Consider the following 16,957-nt stretch of genomic DNA (forward strand, 5'->3'; position numbering starts at 1 on the left):
AAAAAGGAGTTTTCCCCATAGCGATAGGGAACTCCATAGCGCCACTAACAGTCCATACTTCCACATACGTTCTTACCTATAACTTTAGAAACAAAATAATTTTTTCCCTAAACCCTTGGCTCATGCTGATGATATTAAGCTACTGTATGTATATTTTTAGCTATTTTACATTTCTCGAAAAACCTACTTTTTCTAACTCCTCAATGTTCCTCATTCGTCCATTGTGGGCATTGCCCATTTAGTTAGATTTTAATAATAGAATTCTTTATTTTACAAACGCAATAACTTATCACTAAGAAACTTACCATGGTTCATCAAGGTCAAGTTATGAGAGGTCTTTTAAAGTGTATAAAGAAATATATCAAAATGCTTTTTACATATGTGAATTGAATACCATTATGTTGGTTTCTTTATAAGTATATCTGTTGGCTCAAGCGAGATGTTTGAGATCAGAGTTGTCATATTCCGCCATACTTCATGTCCGCCATATTGAATTATGTAGAAAACGTACTTGAAGATCTTTGATGATCAAATGGTTCTCAAATACAGCATATACAAATTCTAAGTCGAGCTTGCCAAAGGGTCATGTGGCTGTATCTTCGCAACACTGTGTATTGACAAGAAACTTGCTATGCATCATCACTGGGACATCTTGTCTGCCTCATAAAAATTTGGTGTTAAGTTATAAGCTATTTTCTTTGTTCTAATTGCTTTTCCCTGTGTTTTTAAACTTTGTGTCCAAAATCTGATCACCGGACATGGAAATATTTCAAATATTTCCATTCGGGCCGTGGAATGGCTTGACCCCGTTTGCAGCTATATTTAAGAGTTTCATTTTGTCTCAAAAAGCTATGAAGGAGATACAAGCTCTGGACTCAAAAATACATCCCTGGATGATCTTATGATCTTAACAAATTCCATTCGTTCTATTTCTTTGCGGTTTATATATTTGGGATTTAAAGATATCGCGTGACATAACATATTGGGACACAAAAATATAATTTGTATTGTAGAGCTATGGAGTTTTTTATGACATGACGTAGAATTGCATATATTTTTTCTTTTATGGCCAGAGGTGGATGTACTCAACTATATTTTCATAAATAAATGTTGTTTTTAACCTTTTAATCGTGGAGTACATTTAAAAGTAGTAGATTTTATAGTAGAAAAGTATGATTTTTTTAAATGAAAGTAAGTACTGTATTGAAGGTAAAATACATATACAGAGGGTACGGAAAGTATTAAATGTTTCACTCTTTGTTATATTGCAGCCATCTGCTTAAATATTGCAGCCATTTGCTCCTTGCAGATCCTCTCCAGTTCTTTCAAGTTGGATGGTAAACGTTGGTGGACAGCCATTTTCAGGTCTATCCAGAGATGCTCAATTGGGTTTAATGGGCCATTCAAGAACAGTCACGGAGTTGTTGTGAAGCCACTCCTTCGTTATTTTAGCTGTGTGCTTAGGGTCATTGTCTTGTTGGAAGTTGAACCTTCGGCCCAGTCTAAGGTCTTGAGCACACTGGAGAAGGTTTTCGTTCAGGATATCCCTGTACTTGGCCGCATTCATCTTTCCCTCGACCTGTCGTCCTCCTGTCCTTGCAGCTGAAAAACACCCCCACAGCATGATGCTGCTTCACTGTTGGGACTGTATTGGACAGGTGATGAGCAGTGCCGGGTTTTCTCCACACATACCGCTTAGAATTAAGGCCAAACAGTTCTATATTGGTCTCATCAGACAAGAGAATCTTATTTCTCACCATCTTGGAGTCCTTCAGGTGTTTTTTAGCAAACTCCATGCAGGCTTTCATGTGTCTTGCACTTAGGAGAGGCTTCCGTCAGGCCACTCTGCCATAAAGCCCCGACTAGTGGAGGGCTGCAGTGATGGTTGTGTTTCTACAAACTTCTCCCAACTCCTGACTGCATCTCTGGAGCTCAGCCACAGTAATCTTTGGGTTCTTCTTTACCTCTCTTACCAAGGCTCCGTACCCACTGTATATATAAAAATTCATTAAAGTGTACAATGTCGTCTCAAAAAGTACAGATACTTGAAAAATGGAGTAAAATACTACCATCTCTGTTTATTGCACAAAGCTATCACCGTATAAAAGTCTCCAATGCATCCTGGACTCAGAATGATGCACTTAATGCATGCGCTTCTACGTTATTTAAAGTCATGCGCATTGCGGACGCAGAATGATGTGCTTAATGCACCCGCTTCACTCACGGGCATGATCGATAATGATCAGCACGATAAGGATGCGTCTTGATGAGGATCCTTCTGATTTCCCTGGGATCTTTAATCCCACTATCGAATCGGTGCAACCCTAAATTAAACCTTAATGGGCAGTTTCCCGGACAAGGATTAGGTTAGGTCAGGAGTAAGTCGAAGTAAAATTATGACATTGAAAGTGGCATTGCAACGGTGTTTAATGCATTATGACTTCTTTACAATGTTAAACATGTTGTCTTCTCATGCTTAACATTGTAAACTTGTCGAGTTGGGCGTATGACGTAGTATTTCTGTGCTCGATACACTTCCCCAGCGATCTTACAGGTTTCGTAAAGTTTTTCGAACATATAAAACAGTTTTGTAACAATTTTTCTTAGTCCCTTATTGGACAATTATTCCGGAAAAGCATGCGGCATGCCACGTGGCAGCAAGGCGAGCAGGAGAAGGAGCATGCGCAGACCTCACTTTCACTTGTGTGCAGGAGAGAGAGAGCCTAACGTTCGCGAAGTTCAGCTTTGTTTGTTTGTTCACTGCATTTGGGTGATGAATGTTATTTAAACGGTGAATATAACGCTGGTTTTGGAGATAGTTATAAACCTGGAGCCGTCCCAGGGCCAGAAGATGCCGGACATGAACCGCATGCGTTGAGTAAAACTTATGTCTGTGTTTTGTCTGCAATGGGTGCGCAGGTGCTCTAGTTCAGCCTACCCCTCCCGCGCACACGCCGTATGCTTCGGAAATAATCGTACAGCTGTATCGACAGTGGGGCTAAAAAGTATTTAGTCAGCCACCAATTGTGCAAGTTCTCCCACTTAAAAAGATGAGAGGGGCCTGTAATTTTCATCATAGGTACCTTTTAACTATGAGAGACAGAATGAGAAAAAAAAATCCTCTCGTTATCAGTATAAAAGAGACCTGTCCACGACCTCAAATAGTCAAAACTCCACTATGGCCACATACAAGACCACTGATAATCTCCCTCAATTTGGGGCGCCACGCAAGATCTCACCACGTGGGGTCAAAATGATCACAAGAACGGTGAGCAAAAATCCCAGAACCACTCGGGGGGACCTAGTGAATGACCTGCAGAGAGCTGGGACCAAAGTAACAAAGGCTACCACTACGCCGCCAGGGACTCAAATCATGCAGTGCCAGACGTGTCCCCCTGCTTAACATGTCCAGGCCTGTCTGAAGTTTGCTAGAGCGCATTTGGATGATCCAGAAGAGGATTGGGACAATGTCATATGGTCAGATGAAACCAAAATATTACTTTTTGGTAAAAACTTAACGTCGTGTTTGAATGCAAGAATGTTCTCAGAATTCTTTCTCCTCCAAAGAACACCATACCTACTGTGAAGCATGGGGGTGGAAACATCATGCTTTGGGGCTGTTTTTCTGCAAACTGACCAGGACGACTGATCCGTGTAAAGGAAAGAATGAATGGGGCCCTGTATCGTGAGATTTTGAGTAAAGATGGTGAATTTGCTTCATTACAGACGCAAATTCGGGTCATGGGAAGGGCTTCTGCCGCTCGCTCACGCGAATTTTCGCCAAAGTTCCGATTTTTAAACTTGCGCGAATCACGTGAACACTCCATTCGCGTCGCCTCATTCACGCGAATCGCACAGCAAGTAGATCATCGCGTCTTTGCATTGACTTAACATGTAAATCACTCGTGCTTGTGTGAAAACACTATTACAAAAAACTTTTGACTTCTGTCATTGCCAACAAAGGGCATATAACAAACAGAGGTGGGTAGAGTAGCCAAAAACTTTACTCAAGTAAAAGTACTGTTACTTCAGAATCAATAAAATAAATATTAATTAATTACAAAATAGCTTAAATTAAAAGATTCTAGTACTTCAAAAATAAACACTAGTAACAAAATTTTCCAAACCTTTATACTTTCTTACCAGGCTCTGCAGGCAGAACTAGAACAAGGCAGTCATAAACTCTCTCTCTTAGTGTGTGTGTGTATGTATATATATATATGTATATATAAGAAATGTTTAAAATATGTGTAACTTAAGAGACAAACATTCGCCTATCCACAGCAAAAAAAAATACAAATAAAGAAAAGAGAATGATTTTAGGAAACGTACATGTTTCCCCAAGTTGGATGTTGAGTTTTTGACTGCTGAAATGTCCGTTTGTTTTGGTAGACACCGCATAATGTAGCTGCTGTTTCGCACTTTTACTAGGGTAAACATGCTTTCAATATGAGGCCAGGGGTGTTCCTCCTCGTCTGTTTCTGCATTGCCGATGGATGATTCTGACATTTTTGTTTTGCTATCTACGACCATATGACTGTAAAGCTAACCCGTCCCGCCGCTGAGATTGACTATGGTCACGTGACGAGACTGCACAGCACAACTACGTTTGATTGGTGAAACAAAGTCACGTGGCAGAGCCTTTACCAAAAGTGTCTCTCTCTCTGTCAAAATAAAACATTGAAACGAGGCGTACGCGGGGGGAATAACGAGCTCATTGTAGCCTAATGATGGGGAGTAAGAGTACAGTTTATTTTTCACAAATCTACTCAAGTAAAAAGTATAGTGATTTAAAACTACTCCTAGAAGTAGAATTTTTTCAAAAACTTACTCGAGTAAATGAAGCTGAGTAAATGTAACTCTTTACTACCCACCTCTGATAACAAAGTATTGAGATTAACTTTTGTAAATTTTTACAAACATGCCTTACAAACAAACAATGGCACAGATATATTTCAAGATATGTCAGTTCAAGTCACATTTACATTTAGTCATTTAGCAGACGCTTTTATCCAAAGCGACTTACAGATGAGGAAACATTGGAAGCAATTACAACAACATAGGCAACAAAATACATAAGTACATCAAAACTAGTCCATTAAAGCCTAGCACAGTATACAAAGCTAAGAATAGAGGTTAGTTATTTTTTTTTAATAAGAAGGAAAGGGAAAATAATTAGGATAAATCAATCAGTGACGTGTTGACGGAAGAGATGCGTTTTTAGGTGTTTTTTAAAGATGGCAACAGAGTCTGCTGATCTTGTAACAGCTGGTAGATCATTCCACCAATGTGGAACAGATCCAGAGAAGGTACGGGAGAGTGACTTTTTTCCTTTTTGGGATGGTACCACTAGTCGTTGTTCCTTTGCAGACCGCAGGGATCTGGCAGGAACATAGGTCTGCATTAGTGAGTGAAGATACGATGGTGTAGGCCAGGAAGTTGTTTTCAGTTAAGACGGTGCTAACATTTCTTTAGTGTCGGACTAAACTAAAGCCCTTGTCCGGGAAACAGACCCTAAATTTTGTAAATTCGACATTAGATTAGGGTCAATTTCTCACTATTAACTATGCCTTAATAAACTGCTAATTAAAGGAAGCTTTTTGGTTTAGGAACTAGGTCTAGGAATTGGATAGGATTAAGGGATCTAGTGCTTAGTGTATATGCATACCCATATGCATGTAAAGTAGTTAATAATGAATTTGTGTACCTTAATATAAATTGTGAGTAAATATTTTTAGTGCGCAGTATAACATTCGAATCGTGAGCGGAGTGTATTTTGACAAATTCTGCACATTGACATTATTCTTTTACAGTGTAATAACAGCATTAGTCAGTAAGGTGTGTGCTGTATGGTGAATATAGTCTATCGGACTTATTTTTACTAGAACTATAATTTACGGCTGTCAACGTTAACACATGCGTTCATTTATTTCAGATTACGCATTATTTACGCCAGTAACGCAACATAATTTTTTTCTGTCATGATTGTGTAGTGTTACATTATATAATCACGCTCCAATTCATATAAAGGCCATTAAACTATTTAGGCTTTAGCTTTGAAATGGTTGTATTGACACATCTTGTATAGATTGACAGCTTCTGGCTGTGGAACACAGCTCAACGCAACGCGACAGCGGTCCAGGCTGGTGTAAAGGCCGCGTCAGAAACTGTCAGACAGCGTTTCTGTATAAAGTAGTACGAGAATATCCAGTATTCTCTTTCGTGATTGAATGAAGAAAACACACAAGATTAGGCCAGAAAGCACAGTCTTCAACGAGTTAAATAAATGCAAAGAGAAGTGAAAATAGGGAGTGCCTTTAGACCTGCTTAGAGCGGCAGCTCTTAAAAGGGCTGCGTTCTTAAATGTGCTACTGTGACTCCTGTCACTACTGTAAATCACAGAACAAAAGAAAAGAAATCAATGTACTTTTGTAGCTTTAATGAGGATTCTTCTGTATTTAGCAGTTAAGACTGTAGTGTTTGATAACTTTATTTTCTGTTTATTTTCTACCTGTTAGACAGCTGCGTGTGATTAGTTAGTAAATGTTTTAATCGCTGGACAGCACTAAAATAAACATGTTAAACAAAATAAATAGCGTTTGTTTAATTTCACTACACATTTGCGATTAAAACATTTAATCTATTGACAGCCCTACTACAATTACATTAGAATTTATTTTAGGCAAAGTCATTAGGTAGAGAACCTAAAATAAACATTTTCAAAAGCGGCTGTGACGCTTAGAATTTGATTAATTAAGAAATTATAATATAGATATTCAGTACAACTAACGCATGGCTGGAATGCTGCACCAGGACCTGATTCGGTTTTGCTTTCTTGATAAATAGTAATAATTGTCACAAATTGTTGTACCTTGACAAGGCGAGAAAATCACCACCAGATTCCCATAAAACAAGTCATACAACATGGCACTTTGCTCATTTTTATTTATCAGATTTAAATACAATGACGGGCTCTAACTCCGATGAAAACAAAATCCAAACACTGTTTCTTTAATGACAGGCAAGAGCAGGAAATAAGAAATGACCGTTGAGCAATCCTCGAAGGGGAGGTCACAAGACGCTTGTAAAGGTGCAGGCAAGCTTTTCTTTTGCCATAGAAATAGAGAAAATGCACATCCTGTACAAATGCCCAGAAATGCCACTGAACACTCCGATCACATTAAGAGACAAAAACACACCCAGCAAGTTCACTTGATTCATTTGTATCTAACTTGCAAATATCCATATATATTTAAATATAGAATCTTATCTCTTAGGAGGTGTTTTCTCAGCAAGCTGTTGAGTTCATGGTTGCGCTGTGCATCTCCCTCATATCTTTAAAAGTCTATCCCCAAAACACAGAAATTTGATTGGGCGGAACAGGTTCGCTATGATGGGGTTAGACAGCTGCCGATTGACTAAAAATGTACACGGAAAAGGTAATCGGCTATTATGTGAAAATTTTAGATTCAATGAAATAAAGTTGGTCCTATATGAAGCAGCTACAGGCAGATTTACATCTGTAGCCTACTTAAAAAAAAGTGACATGTCCTCGGCCAGAAAAGAGGTTATGCACAGACAATAAAAAAACTAAAACAAAAGAGGCAGGTGTTTACCATTCGAAAAAAAGAGCATACTGAAGTATGTTGAGATTTTTCATGACTTGTGTGTTTTGTGTTCTCTATGAATGCATCCTCTTCAACAAGGTCTTTGGAAAGGCGCCTTAACGTTTGTACCCAAATTCAACTGCGTCATCATCACGGAAATCTCCATAACGCCAAATGTTGAGCTGAAAGCAAAGAAAATGTATCAATTTAGCAGCAAACAACAAAGTATACTATATTCGGTTTTGGTTTCCTTATCTTACTATAAGGGGAAGCATTCCAAATTTTATGTGACATCACTAGCAAGTCTCAGCGTTTACCTCCTACATGCATTGGCTTTGTTTGAAACTGTTTTTATTAGCTAATAATAAACAAAACAACTGGCCAAATTGGGTCTTAATGTTAGAAGAAAATCATACTACACCAGAATTACACAATTGTTCAACAACATATATATATATATATATATAAGCAGTGGAAAAATTAGGCCATGTTGCATTTGGTAGCACTAATTCACCATCATTAAACCCTGATATAAATTTCTGCCCGCGTGTCTGTGAGACTGAGGCACAGATGGCCAATGTGTAGATAGACCATTAAAACACGAGCTGGTCTGAAACATCATCCCACCTCCGTAATAACAAGGCGAACAGTCGTTTACAGTTCTCTTAAACACGCTCTCTTCATACACAGTCATGTGTGAAGGCCTAACCTCTGACAAATTTCACTGTAACTCTTTTAAACATTGGTTTTGCCACATAAAGCGCTGAATCTTTTTTTAAGCGTTTCGCTTATGCAGTGGTGGATCATTTGGGAATCATTGATTCTTAGAGAAGCAGTGCCATAATTTCGTTTGAGGCTCCGAGGCTTTTATGCGTTCTTCATATCTGTCATCTGTGCGTGTGTATGTGCGTTCACTGGTTAACTCGCAGTGAATCACAGCTAATTAGCGGCTATGATAATTAGCGCCGTCGTTAACAGGGACATCATCATCGAGCTCTTGGGTTGGCGTGGTTCTCTCTTCTGCTTGAGTCTTGTTAAACAGCCATTGGCCTGTGATATCGAGCAATGTTATAGCCAAAGAGTCGCACCAGGATGCACAAACTGGAAGCCGATGTTTCAGGTAGGGTAAAGCGGTCTGTGCTAGCCAACCCTTGCTTTGATAACATAATTCAGGTGCCAACAATGGTGTGCCAATGAAACAGCAGAGCTCGTAAAGGAACGAGAGAAGAGACGAATAATGTACTGACAGTACAGCAGGTCATTATCACAAAACAAATCCTGAAGAGGTTTAATGACTGACTGTACATTACTGTATGTGGCTACTTACCAAATAAATAACGAAAATACAGTTTTGAGGTAACACTGTTTCATTATGCATGAAGAATAAGGTCATGGAGTGTAACAAGAGATTAGCGCAATTATGTCTGGAAAAACTATCAATTAAGCAGTTTAGCAGTCATTATGTACAATTATTATACTACTCTCTGTAATACAGTCAATCACTGCAACTGCTAAACTTAACATACTTACCGTTGTTCTTGACAATCATATGGACTCTCTTTCTGTTCACACTATGAAATTTTAACTCCCAAGGGAACAGTTCACCCCAAAATTTCAATTCTGTCTTCATTTATTCACCTTATCCAAATCTACATAAATTTCTGATGAACACCAAGATATTTGGAAGAATGCTTGTAACAGTTCTTTGCCACCATTGACTACCATTGCTTTATACATTTCTTTGTTCTGTTGAACACAAAATAATATATTTCAAAGAGTGTAGGAAAGCTTTAGCTACCATCGTCATTTTTCCTACTATGATAGTCAATGGTGGCCAAGAACTGTTTGGTTGCAAGCATTCTTTCAAATATATTTTTCGGTGTTCAACCAGAACAAACAATTTATACAAATTTGGAAAAACTCGAGAGTGAGTATAGACAGAATTTAAGCGTTTTCATTGATTTATTAATTCATTTAGTTAAAGACATTATAATAAGTAAAAAATGGTATAGATAGCTTGAGATGATGGCAAAACAAATCCCTTCAGCTGGCAGGCTGTGCAATTTTTCCAACACATTTGACTGTAAAATGCACAAAAGCTGTCACTTTGGTGGTACCCTTTTAAAGGGTTACACCTTTGTATCAAAAGAGTGTGTTTTACTACGTTAAAAGGTGCATATCTGTAACAAATGTATACAGATATGTACCTTTTCAAAGGGTACAGTCCCAGTGACAGCTTTGGTACCTTTTGTTTTGACAAAATACACAGATTGAACAATTATAAACATGTTTTTCAGTGAAACAAAGTGATAATTGGAGATAAAAAATTAGATTATGTTTAAAATAATCTTACCCTGGCACTTTTGGCAGATTCCTGGCCATTCAGATACTCGGTTACCTAAAACAGACGAAAAAACAAAACGCAATGAGCATATCTTAAATATTAACACAACATAGTTAAAACTACAAACCGCACACATGGGACAATACGGAAAAGAACACTGCTTTAAAGACATTTTCAAAGATTTCTGCGATGCTGATACCACATCAGTCAATCACTAAAAGTGAAGCTTGTTTAGAAGATATTTTAGTAGACCCATCTCTTCAGTTCATCTTCCGTACAGGCGTTCTCTGATCATCAGGGTGGCCATCAGAGCGATGTGGTTTGAGAGGATCTATTCAATCATAAGTGAACGTGTGGGTGGTTAAAGCCACTAGACAATCTCTCTCTCTCTTTTCTGAACCACACAAAGAGCCGCATCACAGACAGGCCAACACAACACTAACCATATTGACCGCTTCTGCCACAGCAAGCATTTAAGAGTCACTGGCTGAGACGTAGATGAGTCAGAGAGCGAAGTGTGAGAGAAACGGCAGAGGGCCAGTGAGAGAGATCATCTTCATTTCCGGATCAGAGCTGTATAGGATGACATTATGATGGATGGTTTATGAAAAATATCCATAATAAAAACGGAAGGTCTATGTTTTAAGCACTGGGAATGTGATCGCGGCCAAGTGCACAACGATGCCAGATGTTAAAAGCGTAACGTGTGCTGTTTTATGCATGTGTGTGTGGGGGGGCTGTTATTTAGTGGGGGTTAATTGGCTGGCTGAAGAGCAGATAATTCTTTAGAGCTTTGGAACTGGGCGGAAAACCGCGATGTACATCTGGACTCTGCAGCTGCAGACGGAAGAGAAAAGTGCAGCCAACGCAGTCCCCATCCATCAAGCATTTGACACACCACGACACGCAACTAGCCGCCTCGCGAACCGCATTCACACGCGGTCACATGTACACACATCAGCGGTTTTACATAGTACGCGAAATTTCAGCCTGCTTGTAAAAAACATTGTACATATATATAATTGTATACGATGCAGATTAAGATTATCAAATTGGTACTTGTAACGTGACATTGTGTTCTTGTGATATTTGTTAGACGAACAATGATGAGTAAATTCTTAAATGCCACAGACTTATGTCGGGCAAAAAATGATGGACCGTGATCAACATAGCAGTATTCTTACAAACACGCTATACTACTCAGTCAGTCTGGAAATCAAAGCATTCGTAGACGCTGCTGCACACTATTTGAAGAGAACAGTTTGGACTTTGATCATCCCGGTACAGAGATTAAACAACAAAAAGATGCTGGAGTTGAAATGGGTTCTCTGGCCCAGATCAACCCCTGCGTTCAATCCACAGGGCATGCGAACGAAATGGGGTTTTTAGGCAGTGATGCGTATCATTCAGCATGTGTCCCGGCCTGTTTGGATGTGCGTGTGTTGCCGTTTGATACGAGAGGAGCAGAAAATCCCATCCTAATATGGGTGCTCCGTTCTGCTGGTTAATAGGTAATGGAGTTATCAGAAGTAAAGTATGATAGGATATGACTGGACTAAGGGGGGGCCAATAAACAACTGTGCAATTGTCCACGCGCTTTAGTTTAGGAATAATTTTATAACCAAATAATCTGGAATAGTTTGATTCTAAGGATTTAGCCTGCATAGTTTAAAAAGCACATCGCAGATAAACAGTTTTGATTGGTCTGCTTTGTACTCAGAGACCATCCTAAAGACCAGCCCAAGGAAAACGAATCCGCAAAATCATTCTTAACCTCAGAGACACACTTAAGGTTCTCTTGTGTAATTTGCACGCCATTACTGACGTTGGTGTTTCTTACAAAACAATGTCATCTGTTGTGTATCCATCACTCTCTCTCTAATAACACTTGATGTGGTATGTCTGATTCACTTTAAATTGGAAAAAGTGACTTTGAAAATAAGGAGAGAACAAACGAATTAATGTAAACCACTTCATGAAACCTCAGATCACTTCCCATAAACTGCTAAAAACCGCTACTCCCACAGAGCAATTTCATCTGCTGATACGGAACAACCATAATAAAAATACTACACCTCCCCTGGGCCTGATCATCTGGACTCCACAGCTCAATATCAACAGGAATTAGAGAGAGTGAGAGAACATAACCGTGCTAAAGCCATCAATAGCACCAGAGGTTTGTAGAACATCTCCTGCTAAGATTAGACCACCTTTCATGCTTTAATTAACATCTCCAAGGGAAGGCCCTTATAAATCAACAACAGTGAGAAGTACATGCACGCAAGACAGGAGCTTAGTCCCTTTAAATCAACAAGTCACTACTCTGTGCCCAAGGAAAATTTGTTTGGTAACTCTTAAGTATAGTTGCTTATTAACATGCATATCATTAGCATATTGGCTGTTTATTTGTACGTCTAAAGCACATATTATACATCCCTAATCCTACCCAGAACCTAAACTACTGTACTAACTATTAAATAGCACAAGATTAGTAGTTTATTGAGGCAAAAGTCGTTGTTAATGGGTTGTTAGTTGCGAGAATTGGACTTTATTTTAAAGTGTGATCGTTTGTTTTGATATATAATACCGTGTAATAGAATCCAGCATCATTTTACTTCTTACCTTTAAACAACGTTTCCATTTTAGCATACCTAATCCATCTGAACCTCCAAATCCAGAGATTAGTCCATTTAAATCAATCAAGTCAAAACTTTATGCCTAAGGAAAATTTGTTTAAATAAAGAATAATATTACGTTTAAAGAAAACATAAGAACAGCGTTCAGACTACATATTTTATACGAATACAGGTAGCTTGTGTATGTTTGGCTCTATAAACTCTTGCTTTCAAACCATACAGACATCTCATCTAAATCTAGAAGACCAGAGAGAGCTAGCTTGGCATATGATTCTCTTAAACAGAAGAAAGAGCAGTGTTTGTCAAACACGGAGGGGAATGACACATCGATTTCAGACTAACACACAGCGATCGATCGTGAAAAGTGATGAAGCTCACACACACTTATCGGAAGGCCTGCGTTATCCACACACAGGTGGAGAGAAAGAGAACCCGAAGGCCTCATCTGTCAGGCTGATGTACCCATATCTTCCTCAGACTTTCACGTTAAAGATTTCCCTTCCCTCTATCATTCACCCGTTACGGATGTTCAAAGACGCTTCACGCTGGACCGCAGCGAAAGCGACAGAGCTAGGATTTGCTGATAGCGGAAAGTCAGGTGTCAAACATGGCAGATACCCTTCAGGAACCTAGAGGACGTACACCAAAGACTCCACAGCCCACTACTTCACAGAGAATTGTGTATTTAAAAAGAATAAAGTATCAAAGAGACGAAGAAGAGAGAGAGGGGTCACAAGTGAGATGGCTGTGTGTTATGAAGACAGCGTAAATAATGGCAGTTTATGAGAAGTGTTTAAATCATCGCTCATTTACAGAGGCATGAAAGGCTTGATCCACTGCTTCGTCTTTAATTCTGCGCATTATGATTTATCGCACTGCCGTCATGCAAATTTACACACCACGTCCTCCTGCAAACACTATGCAGCACCGGAGGCCAAAAATGAAAAAGAGGAAAGAGAGAAGGACAAAGAGAATAAACAAGAAAGAGGTGTGCGTGAGGAGGAACCATAATGAATGCGGAAATAAATGGAGAGAGAGAAATCTTTATGAAGGAAAGCTGAAGAAGATTGGCATCATGGTAGTCTCAAAGACTGCATCTTATGCCAGCCCGCCTGAGGGCACGGGGCAATACTTACACTAGTTTTATTAATATGTTCTTTAGAGACTTTTCTCCTATAAAAATTGCACTGTATTGTTAAATGAAGGTCAAGTGTACAGCATGAACGCACATGACTTGGAAGACAGTTTTTTTTAGAAACCGAATACACGAGCAGCTTGGCTGATCTTCAGAGAGTGCAGCACAGGAGCAGAAATGACCCCCAGCCAAGCGGGAAGTCACAGTACTGACCAAACACAACACCGAAACCTATCAGGCTGCTCAACTCTACACAAGGGGCTGAGGCTTTGAGTCGCCTGTTAGTGAAATAGAAAATGAAGAAAGCGGGCGTGAGGAAGAGGCGAGCGAACCAGAACAGCAGGGTTCCTATGGGAACAAGAGAATGCTGGACCTGACACGGCTGTCAAAAACACGCTCCACATGCTCCCAACTGATTCTGAGCATTAATTTCATTACTAGCAGAAGAAATCACAAGAACAAACCTGTGTGGTCTTACAAGATTTAGGAGTGATACAACACAATCATGTCTGAGGTCATCGTTACAGAAATTCAGGGATTGTTACAGTATGAATAATTAAAACAAGCGCTAACCTCTCTTTTAAGTATATGCCCACCAAATGCTCTAACTTGCCAAGTCCTCTCATGTCCTATATGAGTGTCACTAAAAATATGAAGTTTAGAAACCGCGAAGAGAGGGAGAGAGGGCTTTAACAAGGGCGGGATGAATGGCCGGAGCTCATAATTGTACAAATTGTCTGCCGCCGGAGGTCCTGCCGCGAACTGCTGCTGAAACAGTGAGGCGCATTGCAGGGCATATAGATTATAACACATCCCAGACAGAACGAATGTCTCGGACTCACAAACCGGCCTGCAGTCCGCTGAGAACTCTGGACTCTTGAATTGAAATAAAAAATGGTTTATTTGCTTTGTGATGTCTTGAAAAGATAATAGCATTTCCCACGTATTTATTTTATTGTTTTACCCTTGTCGCACTATGATAGTCTAAACAAACACTGAAATATTCATCGTTTTGGTGTAAATAATTAACATTGATTTATTTCAAAAGGCAAAATGTGATACATAAAACGCTAACTATGAAACTGGCCTTGGCCAGACAAAGATATCTGCTATTTAATTGCCAAAACTTCAATCCTCCTACTAAGGAAGAAATGTTTGACATTTAACAACAATGACATTCTCCTGTAACACATAACTTTAGCGTACGTGCGATTGTGTAAAAGAGCAGTTCCAACTCACCATTTTCTGGAGATGTTTTTCTTTCCGCACTTCCACCATCACCGTTCCTTCTTTCACCAGACCCAGACCCACGTCATCTTTAGAGTCTGTAAACTGCAGCGTGACGTGCGGGCAAGAAGATCCACTGTACTCCACGTTCAGCATGCATTGTGTGTTCTGAATGTCCCTGACCACACTGTCCACAGCATCGGCCCGTGCATCTTCCTGTAGAGGGGTCATCGTGAGTCAAGGTGCAAGAATTTGTTACAACTCTTCAAACATACTGGCATTTCAATGATAGAGTCAAGTTCACTAAAGTTTCTAGAATATATTTTTTGTCACAAGCACATAAACACCATTCCACAGACTGCTCGTTCATCACACACACTGAGATAATGATAAATAATGTAGATTTCCAAACAGAGACCAAAATGCTTACGTACAAATTTAGTTTCACAAAATGTTCAATACACAAGGTGAGATACTGATCTGATCTTTCCATCACAGACACACACACACACAGCTCTTGTGAGCCAGCCCAGTCTCCATGGCAACCTCAGAGCATGTTCCCCTTGGGGGGAGTTACGGTGGGGGTACGGGATACAGAGGCCAGAGAGAGAAAGACTGATGGATAGAGAGAAACATCAAAGATGGACCACGTCGCAAAACAACAGCAGTTTGAACAGGGCAGGTGGCATGCTGACACACACACACACACACACACACCTATACACAACAGCATATATTTCCCTATTACACAACACCTAATGTATACACTAAATATGGCTTACTATTAAATGTTTTATTATGTAAGGTTTCACATAGTAGCATGCAACGATGATTATCCGATGACCACATTAAGCATGTTTAATTCAGTGACGTTTTGATTTATTCATCGTACAAGATGAGGATCATATCAGGTGCACTGCATTATGAAATACACTATTGCATGTATCTATAGATGCTCAATTTTGCTGAATCCCATACTTTGCAGAAATACTCGAGTGAAAAAAACTTCACCATATTACATTTACACTTTAATTTTGTACTTGATATACAAAAATGGATTAAGATAAACGTAAGATCTAAGTGTACTCACCTGTGCCAATTTAAGACACCGTGAATATAAGTAGAAACATAATATTTTCTCTATTTTATGTATGAAATAATGTGTGACAATAGTACATTGAACACATACGTCTTGAATAAAGTGTACTTACTGCACCGTTGTACCTGGTTAGTTTCAGTAGTTTGTTATTCCAAACACTGCCACAAATACTATCGTGTTATGGCTCATAACTCACATCCTGCATAACCTGAATGTGACTATATGCCATCCTGAGTGTACAGAAACCATATGTTCTACAGGACCTGTTTGAAAGCAAAGACGTGTGATGCATCAAATGACGGCGTGTAGGTGCAAGAACTTACATCCTGTGGGACCTGAATGTAGGCAAAAGCGTATTCTGAAGCCTGTGGAGGAAGCGTACGAGTGCTGAAGGCTGGAGGAAGGGCCGCAAGACGTGTGGACGATAATATCTCTCTCTGAAATGATAAGGAGCGAGAGAGAGTGTCACATTGTGTTATATAACAGACTTCATACCTCTTCCATACACCGACTGCCCCTACAAGGTGCTCATTAAATGGAGGTGTGAGTACTGCACGGCAGATAAAAGCAAAGTCAAGGATAACGCTTCACTCCACACAACACACTCAAAGCCGGCAACACAATATGAAAGAGATGCTCTCTCTCTATCTCTGCTGGGATTCAGTGGAGCGCTGTGGTCATGTGTCTTTAGAAGAATTGGTGAATCAGTGCAGAACATGTGAACGCAGCAGGCTAAAAAGACTTTTTTAACAAAGAGAGAGCGAGACTGGAAGACAGAGTTTCACTCGTCGGTTCTTCAGCCATACTTCATGCACAAACGCAACTATGATGTATACATTCAATTCATACATGTAGATATTGACATGGATGTGTATGCTTATACTAAAACAATAATGAACTAAATAATAA

The 16,957-nt window shown here is 39.5% G+C and overlaps 1 protein-coding gene and 1 long non-coding RNA gene across 2 annotated transcripts in view; one reads left to right on the top strand and one right to left on the bottom strand.

Annotated features, from left to right (window-relative positions):
* The window catches only part of LOC306892988, a 37,507-nt gene extending 21,130 nt beyond the window's left edge, over window positions 1-16,377 (top strand). Inside the window, exons 3-4 of the long non-coding RNA XR_013786517.1 lie at window positions 15,022-15,191; window positions 15,448-16,377. This is a non-coding gene — a long non-coding RNA (uncharacterized lncRNA). The remainder of the gene's footprint in view (window positions 1-15,021; window positions 15,192-15,447) is intronic.
* snd1 (staphylococcal nuclease and tudor domain containing 1) overlaps window positions 6,928-16,957 on the bottom strand; it is a 140,596-nt gene continuing 130,566 nt past the window's right edge. The window contains exons 21-24 of the mRNA XM_079454416.1: window positions 16,372-16,485; window positions 14,962-15,165; window positions 9,961-10,005; window positions 6,928-7,789 (exon numbers count right to left, since the gene is read on the bottom strand). Coding sequence (XP_079310542.1) covers window positions 7,724-7,789; window positions 9,961-10,005; window positions 14,962-15,165; window positions 16,372-16,485 — 429 coding nt within the window. The 3' untranslated portion in view covers window positions 6,928-7,723. The remainder of the gene's footprint in view (window positions 7,790-9,960; window positions 10,006-14,961; window positions 15,166-16,371; window positions 16,486-16,957) is intronic.

The sequence above is a fragment of the Barbatula barbatula genome, assembly GCF_947034865.1.
Source record: "Barbatula barbatula genome assembly, chromosome: 4".
NCBI classification, from domain to species: Eukaryota; Metazoa; Chordata; class Actinopteri; order Cypriniformes; family Nemacheilidae; genus Barbatula; species Barbatula barbatula.